The sequence below is a fragment of the Zea mays genome, chromosome 1 (genome assembly GCF_902167145.1).
Source record: "Zea mays cultivar B73 chromosome 1, Zm-B73-REFERENCE-NAM-5.0, whole genome shotgun sequence".
In the NCBI taxonomy this organism is placed as follows: Eukaryota; Viridiplantae; Streptophyta; class Magnoliopsida; order Poales; family Poaceae; genus Zea; species Zea mays.
In genome coordinates this window covers 156,311,893-156,331,929 of record NC_050096.1, presented here as the reverse complement: position 1 = coordinate 156,331,929, position 20,037 = coordinate 156,311,893, and the positions used below count along the sequence as shown (strand labels likewise).

The 20,037-nt window shown below is 46.3% G+C and overlaps 1 protein-coding gene across 1 annotated transcript; it reads right to left on the bottom strand.

The window, feature by feature from the left end:
- Nucleotides 1-17,627: 17,627 nt before the first annotated feature.
- Nucleotides 17,628-18,255, bottom strand: LOC103644978 (uncharacterized). The gene is made up of 3 exons (XM_008668118.1): nt 18,049-18,255; nt 17,849-17,962; nt 17,628-17,771 (listed from the first exon to the last, which is right to left on the bottom strand). The coding sequence occupies exons 1-3, from the start codon at nt 18,253-18,255 to the stop codon at nt 17,628-17,630; spliced, it is 465 nt and encodes a 154-aa protein (XP_008666340.1).
- Nucleotides 18,256-20,037: the final 1,782 nt, after the last annotated feature.

Here is a 20,037-nt window from a genome sequence, read left to right as displayed (position 1 = left end):
GAATTTGGATTCCACCACTCGCAGCCACACATCTGCGTCAAGTGGGTCCTCCGCCCTTGTGAACAATGGAGGCTGGGTGCTAAGGAATTCCTGGTATGTAGCCGTCGCGGGGTGACGTTGGTGGTCTCCACCACCATAATGCTGAGGTGGGGGCTGACGTTGAGCCAGCTGCCTCAGGATCTCATTCTGCTAAGCCATGAGCTCCTGCAGAGTGGGAGGTGGTGGCGGCGGTGGAGGAACGCGCTCGTTCTGGCCACGACGCTGCCTCCCGGCCATCTAAAAAACCACATACTTACTTAACACCACAGTTCCAATTTCAAGATTTTATCACGGGGAAAAAAAAGTTAAAACAGCATGATAGACTCCGACTTCAAAAAAAAGGGATTTTAAGAGGCATAAATTCCTCCTTCCAAATTTAAACTGATAATAGCATCCATCAAACAAGCTCCCAAGAGAGTTTAACACGATTACATCAAATTGCTCCCAAAATGACTCAACTCTATCTAGCCTAGTACCCCAAGGGTGCAAAAGCTAAGCTAGCTGCGAGGAGTCCGACTATCCAACTTCTAAGCCTATCCTGAACACCTAGTGAGCGAACGAAGCAACACTCGACTCGGGGGAAGGTGGTCTTCCCGAGCCAGCAGTGTCTACACTGGAGGCAGGCTCATCTCCTCCCTCAATGTCGACGTCCTCGTTGGCCTCCTGGTCCTGGATCTCCTAGTGGTGCATGTCCAGGTGCTCGTTAGCCTCAGCAAGCTGCTGCTGAGTGTTAATGAGCTGATCCTCTAGGACCTCGATGGTGTTCTCCCTGGTACCTACCAGCTCCTCCAACTCCTGAATATCAGTGGATAGCTGCTCCACCTGCAAATCCTTCTCCATCATTTCTTGAGATAAATCAACCACGAGTTCCTCTCTGTTATCCAACGTGATCTTTGTTGCCTCCAGCAGTGCCATCAGATGGGACATCGCCTCACCGCGCATCACCTGCAGACGGTACAGAGCATTCATGCACCGTACTGTCAAGTGCGCAGTCTGACCTGGGTAGATGGCCCAGATGTCCTTGGCATGCTCCACCCGATCCTTCCACATTGGGTCGTCCTCCTTCTCAGCGGGGAACAAGCCAATGGGGTGGGTAGCCAGCTCCAAGGGATGGAATCCGCAGAAGGTAGTCAATCCATGCAGAGCGATCGCCTCGATTGTGACCTCTGCCCGGTACCCGAAAGACTCGGAGTCCAAGGAGCGCCATCCTGGCTGCAGGGGATGAGGCTCCAAGGTCATCCTCACCCTACAGCGAGGCACTCGGTGCTTCTCGAACTGCTGTACCGCGTACTGAGGGGGTGTCGTGTATCCGGCCCCCTGAAGTACTTCCCACAAAATGCGGGGAAAGCCCTCTCGTGCAAGTCCGTCAGTGTGGGTCAGTGCATTTCCGTCATCGGAGGATCCGTGGGAAGTCATCTGTGTACGGTTAAGCGTAAGTAAAAGAAAAAGAATTATAAAAGAACAAGGAAAAATAAAACTCAGCCCTTCTCTAGTTAATGAAAAGGCACTGGAGACCTAGTTGGTTGTTATCTTGTTTTTAAGTCCTTTACTCAGTTATCCATTTGCTTAATCATGAATGCATGCATGCTCGTCCTGAACGACCTCACAATAAGATAAAAGGAATAGGGAGGAACTCCCATCCTGTAAAAGTGGCCTGTAGGGCCTAGTTTCTTAGCCACCTAGCTACCCTTCTATTACCCTAAGGCTTCACGTCCTAGGTCTATCCTGCTCGTCCTACTATCTATCCAACCTTGTTTCTATCAAGTTTTATTTAGAAAATTGATGGTATTTACAATTTATTGATTCCTCTGTGGTGGTACAAGCTCCGATACCAGCTGTGGCGGAACTGCCCGAATTATTCCAACTTAAGTGCCTAAGCCCCGCCTTAGAGGCTAGACCACACTTAAATGGGAATAACCCGTCAATCCCTCGATCTAGTCCGACACGGCCACTGACAGGATCAAGTACCACAATCTCACTCGAAGGTGAGTCACAGAGCAAATACAATAAAGCATAAAACCATACATGTCAGAGTATTAGATTATTACATCACCATCATCATCGGAGTTTTGCAAAAGTAACCATCAATGTTCGAAGTCCAGCGGAATAAAACTAACGGTAATTAAACAGAGAGATGGGGAAGCCTGTCCCATCACTCCTCATGCTCCCCCTCAGCTGAGGGAGGGTCCCACTCAACAGTCCAACCCGGTGGCAAGGTGGACGGCCAAGTTATCCCAGCAACCATCTCCTCCAGAGAACCTGTAAAAATTATGCCACAAGCAAGGCTGAGTATACTAATACTCAGCTAGACTTACCCGGTGCGAGGAGTCTACTCCTCTACCTCTAGACATGCAGCTGTTTGGCTGTGGGGTTGGGTTGCCAAAAGCAATAGCTGAGTTTCTAAATCAAGATTTTAACTTAGTCAAAATTAAGTGTGACTCTCTTAAGGCTAAAAGTGGACTATCTACTCATACATGGTAGCAAGCATTATTAACAATCAACATCTTATCACAACTCATCATACTTCCACTTATTACTCAATGCAGTACAATGGATCAAGCAGTCTCATTAGCTGCGAGAAGCAGACGATTCGAATCGAGTTTTTATCCTTGCAAGGTAAACCTAAACACACGACATGCAGGGGCACTCCGTCCCCACACACATCAACCGTCCCCATCGATTCCCCATCAGCAGATCAGGGCTCACCGCCTTGGCGTACAATGCCTCACTGACCCCGACTGGCCGTCGTGCAGTGACCGCACTTGTACCCACCATAACCGGAATGGGAGACCTCGTCTCAGGTCGCGTGAGGGGCAAAGTCTACTGCCAGGTTCAATCAGGTACTAGGCTTACCGATTTACCATATTTCTCGGTATGTGTTTAGTACGTTCAAACGCTTGACACAGGTATCCGCATGTTAATCCTTATTCCATTTTCCCATCTCGTAAACAACCAATCCCCATGGATTGTTGTCCACCAACTAGTATCATGATAATGTGAAAGTGGGTACAATCAATTCCCTGATCTCGCGCGAGCGCTAGAAAAATCACTCGTCTTCTACCGAGATCCTAATTAAATAAAGCAACTACTCGACCTATCATACTAGTATTCATCTCAAAGGGATTCCTGAGATCATGCAACTAGGGTTTCAAACAATTCCTACACCTAAGTGCACAATCAATCCTACAATCATTAGGTAAAGTAAAGTAGCATAAATAACAGGTTATGCATAAAACCGGGGCTTGCCTTCCAAAGTAGTGGCAGGCAGGTCCTCTGGTGCAGGCTCGGGTGCTGGATCTAGGGCTACCTCCTGAGCAGCTCCTTGCTCCGGCACGAGGATGTACTCTCCGTCAGCAAGATTACAGTCTATCGAAGTGTAATGAACATGTATGTCATGATTATGCAAGATTTAAGAACATTACTAGAGAAACTAAGTTAAGAATTAACTTAGGGTTTCCTGGTTCTGTGGGGCTTCTAGTGGTATATATAGACATAGACTTATTACCTTTTAAGCTTAGGTTTTCTTTTAGGATGACCTAGTGGATTGGTATTGCCTTGATACATTTTAGTGGACAGATTACAAAGGTTTTAGGGTAACATTAATTCACATTATTCATTTTCCTTTCCTTAATTTCCATTTAGGGTTTCCCAGGGTAGGTACTACAACAGGGTTTTAATAATTTCCAAAAATTCTGTAAAAATTACAGTGGGTTGTCACTTGCTATTCTAGCTTGTTTTAAGAATTTGAGTCTTAAAGTATAAAAGCTAGGCTTTAAACAAAAATAACAATAGTTAGGCAAAATGGGCCACTTTACACTACACCTCTTAGCTAGGGGTAGGTTCTGTCCTAAAGGTTATTTTTGCTGGCATCCCATGGTAATAATAGGTCTCTGTGCTAAAAATCACAGAAAAATAAGGGGTGGTTATTTAGTTATGATTTTCTTAAGTTTAATGTCAAAAAGGCACTTTCTACTACATTATTATTTGAAAAATGTCAAACAGCAGATTTCATATTTTTCCTAAGTTCTCTCTAATAAAACAATAGTTATCCCAAGGGTGGGGGTGTTTTTACCTTGGGGTTATTTTTGTAGAGTTTTTCTAAGTTTCACTTGTTTTATTAAAACAAAAGAGATCTTACTTATTTTACACTACAACAGGGTATGCTATATTTTTCCAGTGAACTATATTGAATAAGTAACCTAACAAAAATAGAGGTACTCTCTGGTTCATTAATTAAATTACATTTTCTATTTTCCTTATCCTTAAGCATATTATAGAATAAGGGGTAAAACTAACTTAAATGGAGTGGACAGAGAGGTTCAACATTTTTAAACAGGTTAGTAGTTAAATATAAATTTCCCCAATTTTTCCTAACCCTAGTCAAATAGCCTAACTATTTTTCTTACTATTATTGAGCTTTTGGCCAAAACTAACATTAAATCAGAACTTTTAAGTTTTCCACAGCACCAAGGGGTTTTATATTTTTCTTAAATAGGTTACATTAATTGGAGTCTGACAAAATTTGTTTGACCAAATTTGGATGAACTAATCATAAGTTATGAATTTTTAAAGTCTCTGTTCAATTTAAAATAGAATTTAAAAAGAGTTTCCTGGAAAAACAGTTTACACCGAGGTCCCTGGGTTTAAACTAATTCCACCTTCACAAATCTACCCCCACGCCACTATTCCCCTGTGCCTCTGACATTTCACAAAACCCCCTGACCTTCTTTCCCTCTCACCCGCAGTCCTTCCCCTTACTGAAACAGTAACCGCGGGAAAGAAAAGGGTGGCGCGGCTTACCGGCGGCGAGGGAGGTCCGGCGAAGGGTGGGGTCGGCTCGGGGAGACTCTGGCGGTCACGTCGAGGTACGGCTCGACGTCGGAGATGGCCGGAATCGCCCGGTCCACGCGTGCAGGCGGGTGTCCTCGTCGGCGGCGAGTATACCGGCCAAATCATGGCGAACTGGTTCAATCCGAGGGCATGGTGAGCTTCACGGGGTCACGCAGCGACTGTGTGCACAAGGAATCGAAGAATGGTGGAGTGGTTTACCCGGTCCACGTACTCCGGCGGGGTCGAGAGCTCCGGCGAGCGTGGACTGGCTTCTCCGGCGAAGTAAACTCCGATTCCTTGCTCGGGGAGCCTCACGGAGGTGTGCACAGTCTTCTCCGAGGGCTGGACGGGGTTGGGAATGGCTCTACTGGCCGGTCTATGGTGACAGAGGGATTGGGCGGCCGCGGACTCGCTGCGCACGGGCAAACGGCGACGAGCTAACTCCGGTGAGGTGTGGAGGGTGCACGGAAGGGTGTAGTCGAAGCCTGGGAGGGCTTTATAAGCTCGAGCGCGGGCCACGGCGCTGGTTTGGCTCGGGCGCGGCGCGGGGCATGCGGGGACGCGCGCGAGCGTGCTCTGGCGCGGGCAGAAGGCGTCGAACACGTGGAGGTGAGTTTCTTCCAGTGTTCAAACGTCTCCAGAGATCGCAAACATGCGAATCTCGCCATGAATCCGGCGCAGACCTCCTCCTGGCACCTAGGGCTATCTCACATGTGTGAGTTCCAAGAGATGATACGCCCTAGATCGGGAGATAGACGGGCGCCAAATCTGGCTTGTCTCACTGCCCACTCAGCGACAAAAATGATGTCAAGTGCTGTCAAACGTCTGAGTCTCGGTCTCCAATTTTTCCAGGGGGTGCCTTAAGTGGTATACCACATTTTTGGTATAGAACCCAAGTGGTTTTGGCGCCATCTTCAAAGTGAACACGACTGGTCTTTGGATTAGGGCTAAAATGTGACTTAGAGGGAAATAGAGAGCTCTAGCTCTCTATTCACTTGGAGATTTGAATTGGGGGTTTCTCCAGGGGTCTTTTTGCAATATTTCTCTCCCCTAATTGATGGTTATAATGTTGCTTAGGGTTTGGGCAAAAGTTACACACACTTTGCACACTTGTTCACTCTCTTTCCCCTCTTACCTAGGGTTTTGGAAGATAGGGTTTAGGAGAGGGCCTAGGGGTCTTCTCCCCTCTTATCCAAGGTGGTGAGTGAGTAAGGATTAGGGTAAAGCTTCTCATGCCATTGGCAACTTTATTAGCATTTGATCTCCAAGTTCTTATGTGGTGCCCTAAGTCTTGACCCCTTGTGAACACAACTTCTAGTGCCAAAGTGGGTTTTAGCCAGGGTAACACCTGGGGTGTTACATTTTCTTCTTAGGCAATTTTGCACGGGTTGATTTCCTAGAACTAGATGTCTCACCCTTATACATAAAAGCATGATTAGGGCCAGAGTGAGACTTTCTAGAGTGAATTCTCCTAATTTTGTGCTCGGGGTAACCGACAGGGTACAAAATGTAACCCTCGTTATCCTGAGGCATGGGAGCCTTGCCCTTAACAAAATTAGACAATCTTTTAGGAGGGGCATTAAGTTTGACATTGTCTCCCTTTTGGAAGCCAATGCCATCCTTGATGCCAGTGCGTCTCCCACTATAGAGCATGCTTCTAGCAAATTTAAATTTTTCATTTTCTAAGTCATGCTCATTAATCTTAGCATTAAGTTGAGCTATGTGATCATTTTGTTTCTTAATTAAGGCTAGGTGATCATGAATAGCATCAACATTAATATCTCTACACCTAGTACAAATGGAAACATGCTCAACGATAGATGTAGAGGGTTTGCAAGTTTTTAGTTCAACAATCTTAGCATGTAAAATGTAATTTTCACTTCTAAGATTGGATATGGTAACATTGCAAACATCTAAGTCCTTAGCCTTAGCAATTAATTTTTCATTTTCGTTTCTAAGGCTAGCAAGAGAAACATTCAATTCTTCAATCTTAGCAAGTAAACTAACATTATCATCTCTAAGATTGGAATCATCGCAAACATTTGAATCAACCTTAGGAATTAATCTAGCATTCTCATTTTTAAGGTTGGCAATAATATCATGGCAAGTGCTTAGCTCACTAGATAATTTTTCACATTTTTCTACTTCTAGAGCATAAGCATTTTTAACCTTAACATGCTTCTTGTTTTCCTTAATTAGGAAGTCCTCTTGAGAGTCCAAGAGTTCATCCTTCTCATGAATAGCACTAATTAATTCATTTAATTTTTCCTTTTGTTGCATGTTTAGGTTGGCAAAAAGGGTGCGCAAATTATCCTCCTCATCACTAGAATTATCTTCATCACTAGAGGATGCATATTTAGTGGAGGATCTTGATTTTACCTTCTTCCTTTTGCCGTCCTTTGCCATGAGGCACTTGTGGCCGACGTTGGGGAAGAGTAGTCCTTTGGTGATGGCGATGTTGGAGGCGTCCTCGTCGGAGGAGGAGTCGGAGGAGCTCTCGTCGGAGTTCCACTCGCGGCACACATGGGCATCGCCGCCCTTCTTGTAGTATCTCTTCTTTTCTCTCCTCTTTCCCTTCTTGTCGTCGCCCCTGTCACTGTCACTTGATATTGGACATTTTGCAATAAAGTGACCGGGCTTACCACACTTTTAGCACACTTTCTTGGAGTGGGATTTGTAGTCCTTCCCTCTCCTTTGCTTGAGGATTTGGCGGAAGCTCTTGATGATGAGCGCCATTTCCTCGTTGTCGAGCTTGGAGGCGTCGATGGGGAGTCTACTTGATGTAGACTCTTCCTTCTTATCCTCCGTCGCCTTGAATGCGACCGGTTGTGCTTCGGGCGTGGAGGAGCCATCTTGCTCGATGATTTTCTTTGAGCCTTTGATCATCAATTCAAAGCTCACAAATTTTCCTATTACTTCCTCAGGAGACATTAGTGTGTATCTAGGATCACCACGTATTAATTGTACTTGCGTAGTGTTAAGAAAAATGAGTGATCTAAGAATAACCTTGACCATTTCATGGTCATCCCATTTTTTGCTCCCGAGGTTGCGCACTTGATTCACCAAGGTCTTGAGCCGGTTGTACATCTCTTGTGGCTCTTCTCCTTGGCGAAGCCGGAAGCGATCGAGCTCCCCCTCAATCGTCTCCCGCTTGGTGATCTTGGTCACCTCGTCTCCTTCGTGCGCGGTCTTGAGTACGTCCCAAATCTCCTTGGCACTCTTCAATCCTTGCACCTTTTTATACTCCTCTCGACTTAGGGAGGTGAGGAGTATAGTGGTGGCTTGGGAGTTGAAGTGCACGATTTGGGCCACCTCGTCCTCATCATAATGTTCATCCCCTATGGATGGTATCTGTACACCAAACTCAACAACATCCCATATGCTTTTGTGGAGTGAGGTTAGGTGATATCTCATCATATCACTCCACCTAGAATAATCTTCACTGTCAAATGTCGGTGGTTTGCCTAATGGGATGGAAAGTATTGGAGTATGCTTAGGAATGCGAGGATAGCGTAGGGGGATCTTACTATACTTCTTGCGCTCTTGGCGCTTAGAAGTGACGGACGCGGCGTCGGATCCGGATGTAGAGGGCGAGGAAGAGTCGGTCTCGTAGTAGACCACTTTCTTCATTTTCTTCTTCTTCTCGCCACTCTTGTGCGATCGAATGCGTGAAGGGGATCCATCCTTCTTGTTGTTGGCGGACTCCCTTGATGGAGCCTTCCCGTGGCTTGTAGCAGACTTCTCACCGCCGATCACCATCTTCTTGGCGTGATCTCCCGACATCACTTCGAGCGGTTAAGCTCTAATGAAGCACCGGGCTCTGATACCAATTGAAAGTCGCCTAGAGGGGGGTGAATAAGGCGAATCTAAAATTTATAACCTTAAGCACAACTACAAGCCGGGTTAGCGTTAGAAATATGAACGAGTCTGAGAGAGAGGGTGAAAAACAAATCACAAGCAAATAAAGAGTGAGACACAAGGATTTGTTTTACCGTGGTTCCGTTCTTGCAAACCTACTCCCCGTTGAGGTGGTCACAAAGACCGGGTCTCTTTCAACCCTTTCCCTCTCTCAAACGGTCACTTAGACCGAGTGAGCTTCTCTTCTCAATCAAACGGGACACAACGTCCCCGCAAGGACCACCACACAATTGGTGTCTCTTGCCTTGGTTACAATGAGTTGATCACAAGAAAGAATGAGAAAAAGAAGCAATCCAAGCTCAAGAGCTCAAATGAACATAAGTCACTCTCTCACTAGTCACTATTTGATTTGGAATGATCTATGGACTTGGGAGAGGATTTGATCTCTCTGGTGTGTCTTGTATTCAATGCTATAGCTCTTGTAAGGTGTGGGAAGTCAGAAAACTTGGATGCAATGAATGGTGGGTGGTTGGCGGTATTTATAGCTCCAACCACCAAACTAGCCATTTGGTGAAGGCTACTGTCGCATGGCGCACCAGACAGTCCGGTGCGCCACCGGACACTATCCGGTGCGCCTGCCACGTCACCAAACCGTTGGATTCCGACCGTTGGAGCTTCTGTCTTCTGGGCCACCAGACAGTCCGCTGGTGCACAGGACATGCATTGTTCAGTGTCCGGTGCGCCATCTGGCACTGCTCTGACTCTGGCGCGCACTGTAGCGCATTTAATGCCTTCTGCAGACGACCATTGGCGTGAAGTAGCCGTTGCTCCGCTGGCACACCGGACAGTCCGGTGCGCCACCGGACACTGTCCGGTGCTCCACCGGACAGTCCGATGAATTATAGCAGAGCGGCCTCCAGAATTCCCGAAGGTGAGCAGTTCGGAGTTGGAGTCCCTGGTGCACCGGACACTGTCCGGTGGCATACCGGACAGTCCGGTGCGCCAGACCAGGGCACACTTCAGCTGACTTTAGCTCTCTATTTTTGAATCCAGTTTGTTGTAAACCTTTGGCACCTGTAGAACTTATAATCTAGAGCAAACTAGTTAGTCCAATTATTTGTGTTGGGCAATTCAACCACCAAAATCAATTAGGAAAAAGGTGTAAGCCTAATTCCCTTTCAGTCACTCCCCGAACAGGTCCTTACGACAGGTACTTAGGAAACAGCATGAGTCCCCTAAAGTATCACAAGAACATCATCGGGATAACATCATCATATCATAAGTATTCACATCATGTTCATTGATTAAGATAACGCAATATCATAAAGCTAACCATGATAACCCAAAAGGTAAACAAGGATAAGGTAAATACAGACTAGTCAATTCTTAAGTTTTCAATAATGTAACGTGGGACAATGAATTATAAAGTAAATAAGACGTGATAGGTCTGAGGACACTTGCCTTCACCAGGTTGTTGCTAAGGAAGATCTTCGACAACACACTCAGGAACCACGGGCTGCTCGTTGTCTAAATAAAGTGATCATGCATTCAATACATTTGGTAAATGACAAATGAACAACACATCAATCATGTACACACATTGGAACACATCTCAAAAGGTAAAGTATTAATTAAAGAAAAACGAGATCAAATTATGAGATAAACTAATCTTATTTAGGAGTTTATTATTCTTTAAGTGTTGTCCATGATTACATAATCTAATTCTATTCATTTTATTGAGACATAAAAGTTAAACCAGAGATAAATTCATATAACACCCATTATTAATCGGACAAGATTAAATATCCATTATCCACTAGGGTTTCTTTTTATTTATTTTATTAAGTGAGTAATTCAACACATACACTAACCTATAGTCTAGGTATAAAATTAAAGTGCATAGACTATGGATGAACATAATTTATTTGAATAGAGAATATTGTTATGAACATTTTGCAATTTGAACCACTCAATTTGGAGTTCATATGAAAAAGATATGAAATAAACAAGTTTTGAAGTTTAAAATATGAATTTAAGCCTAATTGTATGATTATTTAAAAGCCTAGGGTTTAATCTGCAAGATTTCAGGGGCCTACGCATGAAAACCAGAGATGGCGGGTTGATTCCAAACAAACCGAGGGTCTGTTTAACAAAATTACCGCGTGAAGGGGTATCGGGCACTCTGGACCGCACGATCTCGGGCGAACGACCGAGATTATATCTCGCGGTCGAGCGCGCAGGCGAGGGCGCGCGACGAGCGCTGACAGGTGGGCTCAGGGTGTCAGCGACCTAGGGCAGGTGATGAGGACATCACTTCTATATATACAATGAATGGACCGATAACACGATCGCGTGCACGACAGCTAATTCTCCAGGTACGTTCTACCCTAGTCAATTGTGTTTCAGAGCTTACGCTTGGGACCATGGATGTTTTGATGATTAAGAACCTTGGAGAGGACCAGAAAGGACTTGGGAAAGGCCTAGGTGTTGAGGAGGAGCAGCAAGGGCGCCACAACAGGAAGGAAATCGAGTCCGACTCGGATGCGACTCCATCTCGGGTTCCAGGACCAGTATGCACTAAAATGGACGCCCAAGATGCATCAGGACTCCTATTGCTACGGGCTTGATATGGTTGGAAAGATAAGGAGATTATCTAACCAACCCAACTAGTTCCACCCTAAAATTCGTTCGGAGTCTACGGGAATTGTCGAAACAAGTCAGAGTTCAGATTCTGTTTTGGTGCTGCGACACCATCTGTTGGGCCGTTGGGCCGTGTATCACGTCGGAGCCCATTAGGGGCGAGTCTAGGGGTCACGCACACCCTAATACTCTATTTATTCAGCAGCCGCCTTCACATTAGGGTTAGGTTTTGCTTAAGTTTAGATCTGTCAAGAACAGTCGCCGTAGATCGGTTTGTGAGACCCCAACTTGTGAGCTTAATCTTTCATCCGTAATATTCTAGATTGTGTTCTTTCTTGTTCTTGCTTGTGTCTTCGATTCTCAGGCAGGAATTAGCCCTCGTGGCGAGGTCAATCGTGCAGTGCATGGTTGATAACCAGAGGAGAAGTGGTGCTGCGATTGTGGGGTTCTAGTCGTGTTGATTGGAAGCCGGATCGTCTGTGTGACATCTCCACCAAATCGATAGTTATCTTCACCTGACGAAAGATCGGGCACCCCCGTTCATATCAGCAGGGCTGACAGACCGGGTCCAGTGGTAGGGGCACGGGTGAGGGAGAGAGAGGAGAACGGTCGGATCTAGATCGGGCGGTCGGGATTAGATCTGGCCTAATTAAATCCAAACCACCAGATCTCGGACGAACGCCCGAGATCCAACGGTCGGCGACCGGTCATGGGTGCGGTGGCGCCGCTCGACCTCACGGTGAGGTCTCGTCGGAGACGAGGGGGACGGCCACGGTGGGGCTCTAGGGGCTTAGGGAAAGGGTCAGGCGCGTTCAGGGCGACATGGCGAACTCGACCGTCGCCATCACGCCGGCGCGGGAGCACCAGAGAGCGCGGGACACAGCGAGGCAGGCAAACGGCGGTGCGGATCAACTCCGGCGAGGAATTGTGCGGGCACAAGGACAGTAACGGACGAATTAAGGGCATGGGAAGGTTGCTTACCACAAGCGCAAACTCAGGACCGCCTGGAGGTCAGCGGGGAGGCGATGAAGCCTCGGGTTGATGGCGGTGGACTCCGGCTGCGCAAGAATGCTCCGGTGAGCGCGGATGAGGCAAACCAGAGGGGGAAAGGACAAACCGAAGGGTGTCCCGAGTTGCGGGTGATGTGGCGGACCTTACCGAGGCAACGGACGCGACAGGGACTCAACGGTGGTCGCGGAATGGTGGTGGTCTTCGATGAGCGGCGACGGAGCTTGCCTGGTTGCATGTGCAGGGCGAGAGAGGGGGCGAGGGAGCTCAGCTGTGGGCGCAAGTGAGCAGGGGGAAGTGGGCGAGCGAGGTACGATGTCTAAAGGGGCAGGGGCGTGCAGAGGTGACCGGAGAACGCGCGGACGTGGGCACGTCCACATCGAGGGACGTGGGCGGGAGGTTAGGGACGGGCTGATGGGTGGGGTCCGTGAGACAGAGAGAGAGCGAGCGCGCGCGAAAGAGAAACGGTGCCGGAAGGTCGGCCCCACAAAGCAGTGAGAGGGAGAGAGGGAGAGAGGAGGTGCGCGGGTTGGCGTTGACAGGCGGGGCCCACCTGTCAGGGACAGAGGGCGCACGCGCGGAACTTGGCCGACTTGGGCTGAATTCGCTTTTCTATTTTCCAGGGAAATTCTAATTGCTTTTCTATGTATTTTCTCTAGAGTTTTCAATCCAAATTCAAACCAAGTTTCAAATTCAAACTAAATCAAACATGTGCAACAATTCAAAGAATATTTGGAGCCCAACATGATGCAACATTTCATGACTCATATTGTTTGGACAAAATAAAATAAATAATCCCTCACTAATTAAGCTAAATCTAACCAAAAGAAAAAGAGAGAGAGAAACTAGAGAGAGAGAAGAGTAATACCTGAATTTGGTTGGTAATCAAAAAGAAATTTTATACCCCCAAATTCAGGGTGTTACAGACCTGTCCCCCTTAAAAGAATCTCGCCCTCGAGATTCAGGGCTGGCTAGCAAAGAGTTCAGGGTACTTGGCTCTCATATCTTCTTCTCTTTCCCAGGTTGCTTCTTCTTCTAAGTGATGTGGTGGAACCGCCCGAATTATTCCAACTTAAGTGCCTAAGTCCCACCTTAAAGGCTAGACCACACTTAAATAGGAATAAAACGTCACTCCCTCGGATCTAGTCCGACGAGGCCACTAACAGGATCAAGTACCACGTACTCACTCGAAGGTGAGGCACAGAGCAAATACAATAAAGCATAAAACCATACGTTAAGGAGTATTTCATTTATTACAACATCATCGGAGTTTATCAAAAGTAGTGATCATTGTTCGGAATGCAGCGGAATATAACTAACGGTAAATAAACGAAGGGATGGGGAAGCCTGTCCCATCACTCCTCATGCTCCTCCTCTACCGAGGTAGGGTCCCACTCGACTGTCCAACCCGGTGGCAAGATGGACGGCCAAGTCACTCCAGCAACCATGTCCTCTAGAGAACCTGTAAAAATTATGCCACAAGCAAGGCTGAGTATACTAATACTCAGCTAGACTTACCCGGTGTGAGGAGTCTACTCCTCTACCTCTAGACATGCAGTTGTTTGGCTGAGGGGTTTGGTTTGCCAAAAGCACTAGCTGAGTCTAAAATCAAATTTTAGCTTTTCAAGTTTTAGTATGATCCTTTTTAAACTAGATGTGTACCTAGCTAATCATACATGGTATCAAACATTTTTATCAAACAACATCTTTTGTGAGTCACCTCATTTCCACTTATTACTCAATGTAGCAGCATGGATCAAGCAATCTCATTAGCTGCGAGAAGCAAATGATTCGAATCGAGTTTTTAAACCTTGCAATGTAAACCTAAACACACGACGTGGCGAGGCACTCCATCCCCACACACATCAACCGTCCCCATCGATTCCCCGTCAACAGATCAGGGCAACAGAAGTTATATTTTTCCTAGATTTATAATAACATATTATTAGTTATCCTAAGGTTTGGGGTGGTTTCTCCTCAGGATTATTTTCTAAGGTTTTTCCAAGTTTTCTATGGTTTTCATAAAATAAAAGGTAGTGCATTTCTTCTGTACTACAGAGGGCTTAACAAAATTTTCTAGTGAACTATGTTAAGAAAGTAAGCTAGCAAAAATGTGGTTGCCCCCTGGTTCTCATTTTAAACTCCCTTTTCTCTTTTCTTTAACTTTGAGTCAAAGTATGTTTAAATAGTAAACCTTTCCCTAATCTGGTGTACTGAGGGGTTTATTATTTTTAAACAGGCTAGGTAGTGGTTTAGTGCCTCTCTGATTTTTCTTAACCCTAGTCTAACAGTGTAGCTATTTTTCCCTCTTTTAATTAGCTTTTGGCTAGTTTACTAATTAAATCAAAACTTAAAAATCTTTTGCAATACTTAGGGTGTTTTGTATTTTTCCTAAGCAGTTCATATCATTCAAAACCTAGCAAAATTAGTTTGACTAAATTTGGTTAAATAAAAATGAAGTTATGAATTTTACAAGCTCTATTTACATTTAAATGAAAAATGTTTTAAAAGGTTTTATGAAAAACCAGTTTACACCGAGGACCTTGGGCTTTTCCTAAACCAATTCTTTAATTTATGCCCCTGCGCAACTATTCACCTGAGTCTCTGACCATTCAAAAACCCCCATGACTTCTCCTTCCTCCCCGAGGTCCCTCCCCCCTTTTAAACAGTAACCACAGAAGTAAACAGGGCGGCGCGGCTTACCGGCGGTGAGGGAGGTCCGATGAAGGGCGGGGTTAGCTCCGGGAAGTCCTTGCGGTCACGTCGAGGTATGGCTCATTAACGGTGATGGCCGAAATCGGTCGGGCCACGTGCGTAGGCGGGCGGGCTCGTCGGCGGCGTGTGCTCCGGCCTGCTCACGGCGGCAGAGTTCAATCCAAGGGCACAATGAGCTTCACGGGGTGCTAAGGAATCTACCCGTGCAAGGGATCGAAGAAAGACTCACCGTGGAGCTCGGTCCACGTACACCAGCGATCTGGTAAAGTCCAGCGACGTTGATCCGATGTCTCCGGCGAGGTAGAGCTCGATTCCTGGCTCTGGAAGCTTCACTGAGACACACAGAGGCTCTCTCGAGGGTCAGACGGGGCGGGGAATGGCTAGGATGGCTGGTCTACGGTGGTCGGGTCTTGGGTGGCCGCTGGCACGCCGTGCGCAGAGCAATCGCCGGTGAACTTGCGCTCCGGCGAGGTTGAGAGCGAGCGGGGGCGTACGGTCGAGGCCTCGGTCGGCTTTATAGGCGTGGGCGCGGGCGTGGGCACGGGTTTGGCTTGGTGCGGCGCGGTGCGTGCGGGGTCGAGCGCCGGGGCGTGCTCTAGCGTTGCTAGGGCGCGTCGAACACGTGGCTGTGTTATTCTGCCCAAGTTCTTGCGCCTGCTGAGCACCCAAACGTGCGAATCTTGCCATATGGCTTGTGTAAGATTTCTTCCCTGCACCTAGAGCTACCTAGTTCATGTGAGTTCCAAGGGGAGATCGGGTCTGGCTTAGAAGATATGGTGGCGCCAAGTCTTGTCTGTCTGCACTGTTCAACTCGAGACAAAACAGGTGTCAACTCGTGTCAAACGGTCTTGGCTTGGGTTCAAACTCTTCCATGGTGTTCCTTAGGTAATTTAGCTCCTTTTTGTTATTTAGACCAAGTGGTTTTGGCACCATCAATTAGGTGAACACCTCTGATCTCTAGATTAGGGTTGATTTTGGACTTAGAGAAAAATGTGGGTTACTCTATAGTGTCTTCCATTTGGGGGCTGATTTGGGGTCTTTAATGGGTCTTTTTGTAATGTTTCCCTTACTGTATTTTGTAGATATATTAGTGTACTTAAACTTTGGTTAAGGGTTAAAGCCAAGAATTGGTCATTTGATTAGCTTTCCTATTAATCTCCTGCTTGGAGGTCTAATGCTTTAAGGGGGTCTAGGGTTTGAACCTCTTTTGTCCAAGGTGATAATTGCATAAAATGTTTGGGTAAAGCTTTTGTCATTAACATTCCTTAGTTAACCCATGGTTTCCAAAGTTTTGGTGCTCCTTCTCCTCCACTTAAACACATGTGATAACAAGTCATAAGTGCACGTATGGAGCCAGGGCCTTGGGTAACACCTGGGGTGTTACAAGTGATGGCCCCATTTGACTTTGCACATCCGGATAGTGCTCCTCCGAGTGACCCGATCTACTTTCTCCAGAATTTGAGTTGGCTTCTCAATATACATCAGATCTTCTTGAACTTCAAGATGCTCCATTGGCAACTGCTCTTCTGGTACTCACAAGAATTTCTTTAGCTGAGACACATGAAACACATCGTGTACGGCAGACAGATTTTCTAGTAAGCTGAGTTGATATGCCACTTCTCCACGTCTTGCTTGAACCTGGTATGGTCCGATATATCGAGGTACTAGCTTGCCTTTGAATCCAAACCTTTTGGTTCCTCTGATGGGTGACACTTTCAAGTAGACATAATCTCCCACTTCAAAGTTCTCTTCTTCGAGTGTCAGCATAGCTTCGCTGTCTGGACTGCGCTGTCTTCAGGTTCTCTCAGACCATTATGATATTCTCTTCAGCTTCAAGCAAAATATTTGGACCGAACACCTGCCTTTCGCCAGGTTGGTCCCAATACAACAGAGTTCTGCAATTCCTCCCATACACAGCTTGGAATGGGGACATCTTCAAACTGGCCTGATAGCTGTTGTTGTAGGAGAATTCTGCATATGGTATCCTCTTGTCCCAACCTAACACTACAGGAAAATGCCCAGTTTCCGACGGCCTAAACCGTCGGAAATAAGTCCTGAACTGTCGGAAGTAGTTACTTCCGACGGCTTAAGGCGGGTCCCGTCGGAAGTAACGCCGTAGGGGATACCCGGTCAGAAGTACCCGCGCTTCCGACGGGGCCGTCGGAAGTAAGCGTATTTCCGATGGCCAGGGTGGGGCCGTCGGAAATAAGGCGAGGTGGGCCCCGCAGACGGCCGGCCGCCGGCACCTGACGCTGTCACAGCTTATTTCCGACGGCCCCATCGGAAATAAGAGGCCGTCGGAAGTTATTAAAAAAACAGAAAAAACAGGATTTTCCTGCTTTTTGTTTTACAAACAACCCCACAAATTCAATCTCATACAATATCCAGAACCAATAATTCATCCAGAATCACATACAATACCACAAATATCCATAATTCATCGTTTCACATGCACAAGTTCACAAGTTCACATGTCCACAAGTTCACAAGTTCACAGTACCACCATGCATAGTACGAGAAAAACACAAGGAGACAGGCTACTCAAATGGAGGAGGTTGATCAAATGGAGGGGGTTGATTTGATCCGCTAGCTCCTCCGCTGTTTAGAAGACCGTCCACAAAAGAAGCGACCGCATCTTCAGAGTCCTCATTTCCCGGAGTTAGCAAGTTTCCTGGAGGGACCTACAACATTCAAAAAAATGTTTTAGTAGTTAAATTCTTGTTATGCAACGTCAAAAGAAAAAGTCAAGTAATATAACCTGAGGTGCAGGTGTGGGCCAACTAAATTGTGGAGTCGGTACAAACTGCGGGATAGGTGGAGGAGGTGGCATAGTCATCGCTGAAAAATCTGGACGTTGCCCTAGTGCTATTTGCTGAAAGAAATTGAAAGCTATGTTATGAGGATATATTAGAAAATATGTGCTCCAATTATAGTAGAGGCTCACGAGGATCTAATTACCTGCATCATCTCCTGCTGTCGTGCAAATTGAGCAGCCCAGTACTCTTGTAGTTGCTTGTTATACTCCTCCTGCCGCCTCAAAGCTTCCTGCACCCGGATCAGCTCGGCGTTTCCTTGGGTACTAGAGCGAGGACCACAGCTAGACGACCTCGATGGGCGAGACCTTTCAGGCCTCACCTGAGTCGAGTCGATAACACTACCAAACATGGGGTGACTACAAAAAAATGGAAAGAAGTTAAACACGCAACGCATCATGTTAGAAAAGATCAAATCGACGAATTAATAATAGCAAACTCACCATCCATGAGGTTTTCCGCCTCCACTAGCATACACAACCTGAGGACCGATAGGCTGATTCATCCAATCATAGTCTTGCCCATGCTCCGACATCATGGAAGCACCATATGAGGCCTGACAAATAATAAACAATGCAGTTATATTTTTCTCGACTCTTAGAATAGAAGTGCATTGTAACTAGTTGCGAAAGTCTCACCACACGCTCAGCAGCTGACTGAGAACACAACTGTTCTGGATTTGTAGGATCCTACCCCCTATGACCTCTAAGGTAAACCTGAACATCACTCAGCGTAATACCAGAACTAGCTTCCTACAGGCAAAAGAAAATAACATAAAACACATAGAAGATTCATGATATGCACGACCATAAATTACACTTACCATGCGCTTTGCCAAATGAACGTGGCCATCACCACCATATCTGTGGTGAACATCATGCCCACGATTTGAGCTGTTTCTCAATGAAACACCTTTAAATCCATCTGTTGCCCAATATTTGCATACAGCCCGCCAACCAGCCTCATTTGATTTCATCCATGGCACCGAGTCTGAAAACTTTATTTCGATCCAATGTATTGTTAGTACTAACACTTGGACATGAATTAGGATAAAAATAATTTACCTCAAGATATTCTTCTTCGGTTAAGTATTTGTTTGATGCCTCACTTTTGGAACGTGGCCGACGTCCTTCGTGCCTTAATATGTAATCAGAAGTGACCTGGATCCGAGCATAATACATCTGATCCCTAACCAAGGTAGTCGCGCTCTTGTTAAAAACGATCCATGCACGATCGTTCATACTTCCATCTTCAGGCAACCTGTAACGTTTCTGAAAAAACAAGAAACAAGATTTTTAGCACATTGTATAGTTGAATCAATTCAAGTTGGGCTAGAGAACATACCCAGAACTCATGCCACACAGCACCTTGGGCATTCCTATGTTCTGCATTGAACGCGAGCCCGTACTGATCCCAAGACATACAAGGCACCTCAACGCCTTTCTCCATCACTACACCAGGCCAGAGATATTTGCATATACTTCCCAAAACTTTATTCACCTGTGTGTGACGTCCTTGACCTTGAAAAGATGCATCAATCCAAGACCTGCAACCACATTGTACAAAAGAAGCATTAACAAATTTCATATAATGTATGAACAAATATTTAAGATTAGAATCAACTCACTCGTCGCCACACGGTACGATCAGAATCTTATCCTCCTCACGAGCAGGAACTTTAGGAGGAGGCACCCAATGTGTTTTCCTCGACTTCCGTGCCCGAGAAGACCCTCCACCACTAGAAGCTCCAGCATCACTAGGCCATGAGTCCCATCCGTCTGCTGACCCTCCACTCTCAAACTGACCACCACCGGAAGACCACCCATCTCCAGCTCCACCTCCAGCATCATCTTCTTGCTCATAGTCTGCATCGGCCGCATCGTAATCGGCCGCATCCTCACCCCTCGCCTCCTCCTCTCGAGTCTCGTTAACATCCTGCACATGAAACACTTTAATCATTAGATTCATATAAACATTACTATATTGAAATAAAATAATAATTTAGAGTAATCACACCTGTCCCGGCATATCAGGTGGAAGATGTTCCATCAAAGCCTGTCGTCTGCTGCTCGAGAGCGACTCGGTACCCTGGAACAGACACTCCTGTGCTTTGCTTCTTCCTGAAGAAGAAGAG

Excerpts from the sequence above, each read along its gene's own strand:
- LOC103644978 (XM_008668118.1), bottom strand. The coding sequence starts at position 18,255 with ATGTTTGGTAGTGTTATCGACTCGACTCAGGTGAGGCCTGAAAGGTCT. Across the intron at positions 17,963-18,048 it reads GACAGCAGGAGATGATGCAG|CAAATAGCACTAGGGCAACG; the intron begins GTAATTAGATCC and ends AATTTCTTTCAG. Across the intron at positions 17,772-17,848 it reads GGCCCACACCTGCACCTCAG|GTCCCTCCAGGAAACTTGCT; the intron begins GTTATATTACTT and ends TGAATGTTGTAG.